The sequence below is a fragment of the Penaeus monodon genome, chromosome 2 (genome assembly GCF_015228065.2).
Source record: "Penaeus monodon isolate SGIC_2016 chromosome 2, NSTDA_Pmon_1, whole genome shotgun sequence".
Taxonomy (NCBI): domain Eukaryota; kingdom Metazoa; phylum Arthropoda; class Malacostraca; order Decapoda; family Penaeidae; genus Penaeus; species Penaeus monodon.
In genome coordinates this window covers 16371067-16381066 of record NC_051387.1, presented here as the reverse complement: position 1 = coordinate 16381066, position 10000 = coordinate 16371067, and the positions used below count along the sequence as shown (strand labels likewise).

At 38.3% G+C, this 10000-nt stretch overlaps 1 protein-coding gene across 2 annotated transcripts in view; it reads left to right on the top strand.

Moving 5' to 3' along the window:
- Positions 1-10000, top strand: part of LOC119581218 (CD109 antigen-like) — an 85785-nt gene that overhangs the window by 62701 nt on the left and 13084 nt on the right. For both annotated transcript variants that reach the window (XM_037929621.1, XM_037929626.1), the window contains exons 7-15: positions 336-466; positions 5056-5238; positions 5622-5758; positions 7188-7275; positions 7785-7901; positions 8200-8390; positions 8705-8824; positions 9147-9246; positions 9699-9890. In XM_037929621.1, the coding sequence (XP_037785549.1) occupies positions 336-466; positions 5056-5238; positions 5622-5758; positions 7188-7275; positions 7785-7901; positions 8200-8390; positions 8705-8824; positions 9147-9246; positions 9699-9890 (1259 nt within the window). The remainder of the gene's footprint in view (positions 1-335; positions 467-5055; positions 5239-5621; positions 5759-7187; positions 7276-7784; positions 7902-8199; positions 8391-8704; positions 8825-9146; positions 9247-9698; positions 9891-10000) is intronic.

Sequence of the window (10000 nt, the reverse complement as noted above, 5' to 3'; positions counted from 1 at the left end):
GTGATGGTGATGGTGATGGGGATGATGCTGATGATAGTGATCCTGATGTTGATATTGGTGTTAAGGTTGATGAAGATGATGAAGTGATAATGGTGATGATGATGATGATGATGATGATGATGATGATGAGATGATGATGATGATGATGATGATGATGATGATGATGATGATGATGATGATGATGGTGATGATGACGATATTGATTCGATGTTAATGCTAATAATGTGATAATGATATATAAATGACTATAAAACACGGCTACCCCAACTGTAATACCGATAGCGGAAATAATAGCGACAATAAACACCAACAAATTCCTTCTCTATGATTTCCAGGTGTTGTATCGGTGACGTTCGAGTTGCCAGAGCTGCCGCCAGAGGGATGGTGGAGCGTGAGGGTCATAGCCAGAGGACAGAGAGAAGAGAAAAAATTCCTCGTCCACAAAATTTATGAACCGCTTTTCGAGGTAAGTTTTGAGAGAGAGAGAGAGAGAGAGAGAGAGAGAGAGAGAGAGAGAGAGAGAGAGAGAGAGAGAGAGAGAGAGAGAAGAGAGAGAGGAGAAGAGAGGAGAGAGAGAGAGAGAGAGAGAGAGAGAGGAGAGAGAGAGAGAGAGAGAGGAGGGAGAGAGAGAGAGAGAGAGAGAGAGAGAGAGAGAGAGAGAGAGAGAGAAGAGAGAGAGAGAGAGCGACAAGACAGATACACAGGCAAGCAGGCAGGCAGACAGGCAGCCGCTTGTGATAATTATGTTAAAAATAGTGATGATAATGATGATGAAAGTAATTATGTTGACACTACTGGGATGAAGATGAAATATACGATCTAAAGAAACGTAAACATGTCGAAAGAAAGTGAAGGCTGACATTTAACATAAAAAAGAAGAAAAAAAAAATTATATATCTATATTTTATTTAATTTTATTTATTAATGTATTCTGTTTGGTAATTTCATTTCCGTGGGGGGAAGGGGGTTAATCCCTTAAACACGTGGATTTGAAACATCGTCAGATGATGAATGCAGGTGAAATCGTTAAAGCAAAACACCTGTTCGATTAATATTGCGTAAATCAATATTGCAGAGTTCCGATTTATATAAGGAGAACATACATCGTTGCTATTCTCTCTTTTCTCCTAGCAGAAAAAAATGACTTAAATGGTTGTTGTGTTCAGTTACCTCTTTTTTTTCTTCTTTTTTTTCTTCATTAACAGAATTAAAGAAAAAAATGAAGCTGGTGATAATGGAAAACATAACTTTCGTGCTGGTTGTTAGTTGTTAAAATGAGTTTAATTTTAAAGAGACCTTTTACTTAAAACTAGCAAAAGATTCCATAATGTAAGCAAAACGACTCTATCATAAACAAGTTTACTGGGTACATGATTTTCACTAGCATTAAAGGATCAGGTTTTCCATTCAGAGATCAGCTCCTCGTTGTCGTCATTCACCACAGGATAAATATGCACTGAATTATGTAATTTCGCCAAAACAAATACGCGCGAAACTTACGGACCGGTTTTTAATATCTCTGACAAGAACCATTCATTGTGTGCAAGTTTCTTTCTTTCTTTCACTTTCTCTTATAATATTTTCTTATATTGATAATGTTTATATATATATTTTTTAATTCTGTTAAATGCATGTCTCGGTTAGTTGTAGCATTAGGATTCTGATGGACTATTATTACTGTTTTCAATAAACACGTCGATGATGCTAGTTAATATAATATAATATGCAAGCAGAGTAAGTATTCACGAATCCCACAGCTAAACCAAGTCTTTTTGATGAAATATGTAGACAGATATACGTAAATAACAATAACGAATAGAAGGAGGAAGGTAAACATATTAAAATTAACAACAAAACACCAAATCAGTGCGTTCGAATGCTATGATGCGGGGTGGAGTGTGCGCCCCTTGCCTGTGTCCGGCTGTGCGTGTTACTGGGTAATGTGTTCACAGTACTGTCTTTCCTCTTCCGACCATTCATGCTAAAGCGGTCATGCGTGCTTTGTCCTTCAATTTAATTCTTTGTTCGTTTCTCGTTTTCCACTTTTTTTGTATTTATTCCACATCGCTGTTGTTCGCTGTTGTGTTTGTTTCGTTTGTTTGGCTTATTGTCAGTCTGCCTTTCTCTCGGTTCTCGATTTTTTTTGTTAAGGCTTTTATGTCAAGGGGTTTCAGGTTTTCTTGATATTATTAATTGCCTAGACATTATCAAAATAACGTAATAATAATTGCATATAGGCTTAGCAATCCCAAGAAAAATAGAAATCATCATAAATATACATAAACATAGCAAAACAGTCAATCAAAATATTTAAAACTGTTAATTCTTAATGTAAACGCTCTTTACACATGACGCTTTCCGAAGTTTCACATTACATTGTTTCAGCTTAACCTAAGTTTACCCGGACAAAGTATAGAGTTGGACGACATTAACAGAAATAAAATCTCTTATTCTTCGGGCAAAATGATGCAATAATGACAAGTCAAAGGTGAATGTGTTCCTTAGGGTTCGAGCGTAATGTCCATTTAATACGGATTTAGGTAGACCATAAGTATTTAGGAAATTGTTCTTGTTGATGTTTGACTATAATTGCGTCCGTAGCAATTGCAATATCAACACCAGAAAAAAATAATCAACATGACGAGATCATTGAAGGCATTTAAAGGACGAAACAATGTAAGTTTACGTAAGTGAAATGATGCGTTGAAGAAATCGACAGATATATAAATATCATTTGTCGAGTAAGAAACAACAAAATAAATACTAATGACTGAACAGGTAGATAGGCCGAAGCAAAGGGAAGTTTCACTACATTTTCCTCTATCCTGAAAATGGAAGCTTCACTATATTTTCTCTCTATCCTGAATCCTTTCTTACGTCCTCACTACGTAAAATTAGAAAATCTGGAATACCTTGAACTGCTCATTAAAAAAAATGCGGATGCCCTGAAGTATTGTGAAATACATGGAAATGTCTGGTATTTGGACGCAGTTGGCCTCTGGAAGAAAATGTACTATGAACAGCCTCTTAAAATATCAAACTTCCTTATTGCAAAGAACTAAAGTAATGTTTATGTTTGCGTCATTGCTCATTTGCTGTAATGACTATAATTAAGCAAGAGCTTAAGCAAAATATATTAATGAAATGCTAGAAGTACCGAGCGTCCTTAACGAACGAATTTTAGTTTCGATCATAATCTGCTATTAACTAAATAGAAATACAAGTATCTTACGAAAATATGAATAATAAACAAAATCAACAAATCTATGAAGTATGATAACTAGAAAACTGGGAAAATTAATATAAAAGTGATTGAAAATTAAATATGAAAACGTAATTTACTATATGCGAATATAATTGAATGTAGAGTAAAAAGAAATATTCCGAAATCTCATTTATTTCCTTATTGTCTAATATTAGAAGATCTAGAATACCTTCAGCAGTAATTATGTATATATATAGAGAGAGAAAGAAAGAACGAGCAAAAAAAAAATCAAGGATGTGGATTTCTTCATATTTCGTGCAGTGCGAAATGAATGTAAATGTCAAGTATTTTTCTATCCTTGAAAAAAAATGTACTATGAAAATTGCCCCCCCCCAAAAAAAAAATTATATATATATATATATATATATATATATATATATATATATATATATATATATACAATGAATAAATAAATAAATAAATGCAAGAAATAAATGATAATGAAATGAAAAAATAAAGAAGAAAAAATGCAACATGAGAGACTTAGATAACTTCATAGACGATTTATGAGAAGTAATTATGTTTACTAATGAATTATATCGTAAACCCGACTCGAAAAGACAAAGACGCTGATAAGGCAAACGGCAGTTAGATTAAGAAGATAATTCTGGCAGCACATAATAATAATGTAGGTCACGTGATATCAGTACCATTACCGTGGTATTATCTCTATGACTCATCATAAGTGTGTCGTTTCACCTTTTTACCCTTGGTACAAAAAAAAAAAAAAAAAAAAAAAAAAATCCAGTCATGTACGACGGCGAGTGCATGACCATTTCACTTTGCCTGCGGTTGTCAATTTGACTTCATGACAAAACCAATCATGACGGCAGAGTTCTCCACTGCGAAGGGAAGTAACAGAAGCATTTGGTATCTACGTAGCATTTCTCTATATAGGATTCACGCTTGGCCGAGGGACAAAAAATTCATATTTTCATTTTTCGATTTGCCTATTTTGTATCATCATTATCCTCTTACCTTTTTTTATTTATCCATTTTGCACCATCATTATCCTTTTCCTGCGTTTTTTTCCTCTCTCTTTTTTGTAAGCGTTCGTCTAAAGCGCCAGATGCATGCACGTGCAGAGTCGTATGAATTTAGACTGTGTTCATGCCTTAATATAACGTTATTTTCTTTTTTCTTTTTTTACTTTTGTCCTTGAACTGAGAGGGCTTGCAGGACAAAGATATAAGGTCGAAGGTTACTGAACAACGGGTAAATAAGAATATATAAATAGACAATGGAAAAACACAATTGAATCAAGGATAAAGATAAAAGATAAATAGATTTGAGGGAAGGATACGTAAATAAAGGGAATGGATAAATAGGTAAATAGATGAATGGATAGATTTATAAAAAGACAGACGCGTGAATGGATGGACACTACATACATGGATACATACATTCATTCATTCATACACGCATACATGCAGGTAGACAAACACCTACACACAGCTAGCGAGAAAGACAGACAAACATATACATAGATAGATAGGAAGATAGTCATAACCAGACACATACTGAGACAGGCAGATAGCTAGAGAGCAAGACAGATTGATAGAGAGAAGGGTTGATGGACAACAGACGGTAAGGCAGACAGGCAGATAAATGCACAGATATAGATAGACAGACAGATAGAAGGAGGAACAGATATATACGTGAATAAAATAAAAAAAAAATGAACCTTAATCCTCGACCTCAGCAAAAAAAAACGAGACAAGATTTCGAAGCCGTCTCGAACCTCGCCTCTCCTCGCTTCCTTTCCCTCCACACGTCTTCTCTTCCACCAGGTTTTCGTCGAGATGCCCTACTACGGCCTAGCAGACGCAGAGGAGATCGAGGGCACCGTGACAGGCAGCTACCTCAGCGACAAACCCGTGTCAGGGAATGCGAGTCTCACCCTCTACGTGAAACAGCCTTGGACGCTTCCCGATGCTCACTTCAAGAGGGTCTCGTCGCAGTATTTTGAATATGTGAGGGCTCCGTTGTTGGCTTGTCTGGGTGTAGTTTATTTTCTTTATTTTCCATCTTCCTTTTTTCGTATTCTTTAATTTTCTATTATTTTTCCTTCTTTCTCATCCTTTCCTTCTTTCTCTTTGCCCTCTGTACATATTCGTCAATTTCGTTTTCGTTTTCTTCTCATGATATATAGCAAACGAATCAAATTGAAAGCAGTTAATTAACAACTTAAACTTATTCCTATCTCTTTCAATCCTATTTTGTTCATTCCACATATATTTATCTCTTGATTCATTCACTTTTCTTACCTTCCCATTTCATACTTACCTCTCTTTCGTTCGTCATATATATATATTTTTTTTTATTCATTTCATAATTTATCTTTCGCATCCCTCAGGTGGACGTCGAGGAGGACTTCGCCTTCCCCATGGAGTCTCTGCTGGACCACGTGGAGCAGCTGGAGGGCGCTGAGGTGAAGGTGGAGTGCGAATTCCATGACGTTTTCACCTGGATTGAAGCTAAGGGGAGCTCCAGGTAATTGAAAGGGAGAAAGGAAAGAGAGAGATAGGAAGGGGGAAGGAGGGAGGAGATAGAAGGGTGGAGGGGGAAAGGAGGAAGGGATACAGAAAATAAAGAAAGCAGGAAGAGAGGGAGAGATAGATAGATTGATAATAAGAAAACGAGAGAGACAGAGAGAGAGAGGGGGGGGGAGAAAGAGAGAGAGAAAGAGAAAGAGAGAGGCAGAGGGAGAGAGACTGACAGGAAGACGCCCCACGGAAGACGACTTCTATTTTCCAGCGCTCGCAGCGCTGGGGGAACCTCGTTGTTGCACGGCGCACCGCCAGCGACAGTCTCTCCAGATATTCCAAATTATAACAATCTATAAATATGATGTTGATCAATAATTATAATCAAAGAAAGACGAGAGAGGGAAAAGATACTAATAGAGGATGTTAGAATAAAGACATATAAAGGAAAATAATGTCAGTGACAAATTATATTTTGACTTAGAGACAGAGTGACTAATTGAATCGATTAGTATGTGAAAAAATAGATTTCGGACCGACTTGTCAAGAATTAGAACAAATATTATGAAATGTCTTCGAAAAAGCCATAGAGCAGAAAGACAGAGAGGAGAAAAAGAGAAAAGAAAGAGAGAGAGAGAAAAAGACAGATAAAAGGAAATAATGTAAGAACTGTGATTGTGAGTGAGACAAAGGTGAGAGGATTTATATAGATGGGGGACCAAGATAGAAGGGGAAGTTTTAAAGGCATGAGCAAGAACGGAAGATGATAGATGAAAAAAAAAAAAAAAAAGTATATTTATAAATAGGGACAAAAATAGTAAGAATATATATATATATATATTATATATATATATATATATATATATATATATATGAAGTAGAAAAGTATAAAAATGAAGAGATAATGAGTATATAATATAAAGAGGGAGAGAGAGAGAGAGAGAGAGAGAGAGAGAGAGGAAGAGAAAGAGAAAAGAGAGGATAGAAGAGAGGGGGGAGAGGGGAGGGGAGAGGATAGAAGAGAGAGGTGAGTGTGTGGTATATATATATATATATATATATTTATATATATATATATATATATATATATTTGTTTTATTTTTAGTGTATTTGATTGTGTGTGTGTGTGTGTGTGTGTGTGTGTGTGTGTGTGGTGTGCGTGTGTGTGTTGTGTGTGTGTGTTGTGTGTGTGGTGGTTGTGTGTGGTGTGTGTTGGTGTGTGTTGTGTATTTTAGTGGGTTGTATTGATTATATATATTATATATAAGAATAGATGAGAAAATAGAATAAATATAGATATGAGAGAGAGAGAGAGAGAGAGAGAGAGAGAGAGAGAGAGAGAGAGAGAGAGAGAGAGAGAAAGCGAATGACTAAATCTCACACAAAGCTATAGTTACAGATCACAACATATAGTGACCCAGTATTTTCGCTTCCAGAATGCGTATTATCGCGAACCGCGTTCACCTCACTTTCGTGGGTTCTCCGCCTTTCGTCTTTCGCCCAGGGATGCCTTTCCATGCCACGGTATGCAACATTCCTTTTGTTCTTTGCAATCTTAGCATATTTCGTTTATGGTACTTTGAGTGCAGAAGACAAGCTGTGTGCTAATCGGAGTCAAAGCTTAACCGAAACACGATATGTTTGGAATATTAAATGATGGTATATTGGTGGTATATTGTTCGGTTTTTGTGTTGTATTACATCAGGTGCAACTGTGTATGCATTGTATATGATTATTTGATTGTGAAAAGTTATTGATTCACCTCCAAAATTGTTTTTACACTAAATTCTATTCAGCGCAACAATTGAAACATTAAGAAAACAATGAAAAAATAGCAAACAATGATACAACATTAACAAAAAGAACTCGCAGTATACGCAGTGTTAACAGACTTGCTGGTAGGAAGACCAACAGAAATGATGCAGTCACAGTCTCCCCCGCTGTAGAAAGACCGAAAGAAATGACATTTCTTAGATCACTGCACCCACTCTCCTATTCCTCCGCGTTCTTATACTTCGTTTCCTCCCCCACAGGTGTCAGCCAGGTATGTCGACGGGGAGCCCCTCGAGGCGGAGCGGCTGGCGGATTCCTCGCTGGTCGTCACCGCAACAGTTACCTCCAAGAACGGCGGGTCCTACGCGCTCCCGCAGGTCAGCGATAGAAGGATCGCTCGTGTCCTTCTTGACTTTACGGTCCTTTGTATTTTTCTGTGTTCATTAATATAACAAATTTATATATTTGTTTATTTATTTTTTATCAGCTTTTCACTCCGATTTTTCCTTTACTTTCTGTTGAGTATTCATATTCAATCTGATAAAGTACTCTTCAGAGAGGCAGAAAGGGAAACAGAAAGAGCAGAAGAAAAATGGGTAGCAAGAAAAAGAAAAAAGAAGAATACGCGCTTCAAATATCACTCCAATAACAGTCGCCCTTCCCCTCCTTCTGTAGGTCGTCGTACCCTCAGCCACGACTACCCTTCACGACCGGGAGGAAGCCATTGCGACGCTGCGGGAGGCCTTGGATAATAACCTGGCGGTGCAGGATGGCGAATACAGGACGGAGGCCGAGATTCCCGACCTGCTGGACTACTTCGCCGGCGATAACGTTTTCGCGGAATACAGGGAGAGGGGCATCTTTAGGTGGGTTAGGGAGGGTATCTTCTCGTGTGTGTGTGTTTGTGTGTGTGTGTGCGTGCGTGTGTGTGTGTGTGTGTGTGTGTGTGTGTGTGTGTGTGTGTGTGTGTGTGTGTGTGTGTGTGTGCGTGTGTGCGCGTGCGTGCGCGCGTGCGTGTGTGTGTGTGTGTGTGTGTGTGTGTGTTGTTTGTGACTGTATGTCTGTGTGCGTTTGTGTGTGTTTGTTTATCCGCGTCTGTGTGTAAATGCGAAGTGTAGTGTACATTTGTGGATATCTATAACTACATAATACGAACGCTGAAAATACATTTCTAATTCAGATTCCAAGTGAACCCTCCATCGGACGCCGTCAGCCTCTCCCTCGACGTCGTCTACAGCGACAGCGACTACCAGGGCGCCGCCTCCGCCCAGGCCAACGCTCATTACTCGCCAGAGGACAAGTAGGTGCCTTCCGCGCAAAAAAAAAAAAAATAATAACTTTTACACAGTAACTAAAACGGTACATTCTTCAAAAGAATAACTTTACTGCCGATTGACCACATTTCGGGGAAATCATATATCAGTAAGTCGTCCCTATTTCAATGTCGCTTTTAGGTTGCTCTATCTGCTTCACTCTGTGAAAACACTGCCATGGATCAGAACACCCAAAACCGCTGATAAACGTGTAAATAAGATAATTATTTGGATAAGTGAATAAATTTGCCCAGACGTTTTTATTAGGTGATACATATACAAATATGTTCTTATCTCGTCACTTCTCAGGTACATACAGGTGACGTCCAGCACACACGAGGCAAAGGTGGGAGAATTCGCCGTTTTTCACGTCAGGACGAACTTCCAGGCAGAGAATTTCGTGTATATGGTGAGTGCGTGACATATTCCGGGCTTGCTGTCGCCGTTATCCCGCTTGCTATCATTTTCATTAGTAGTAGTATATGTATAATGAGGGGATTGAAGGACATTCTAAGAAATAGAAAATAATGAAAGAAAGAAAGAATAGATAAAAAATAACAACAGTAGTGCTTCGTGTTGTTATTGTTGCAACAATAGTCGTTGTAGTCGTAGTATTACTTGCAGAAGTAATAGTAGGTGTTTTTGATCTGTTACTGTTATTACTTTTTTTTTCTGAGAGTAATAGTAATGGCAGTGTTACTGAGCATTGATACCGTTACCACATTTTCCTTAAACAATTACGCCAGAGTCAGTAAGCGGGATATTTTGAAAATAATGAAAACTTCCGCCTTGACCAGAATCATACCATAACTCAACTCCACTAAAATAAATCACGTCACCTAACGCCCCTTTTCCTCCCAGATAATCTCCAAGGGCGTGGTGATTCACTCGTCTAAGGAAGTGACCGGCGGGGACAACGTAGTGACCCTCAGTACGGCGGTGGGGCGTGCAATGGCTCCTCGATTCACCATCTTCGTTTACAGTGTCACAGGGCACGGGCATGTCGTGGCGGATTCGATCTCTTTGCCCGTCCAAGTGCTGGCTGATACGAAGGTTAGTGTGGGATTGGATTCCATTCGGTTTTGTTTGTGGTAACAGAGAGAGAGAGAAGGCGAGAGAGCAAGAGAGAGAGCGAGGGCGAGAACGAGAGAGAGAGCGAGGGC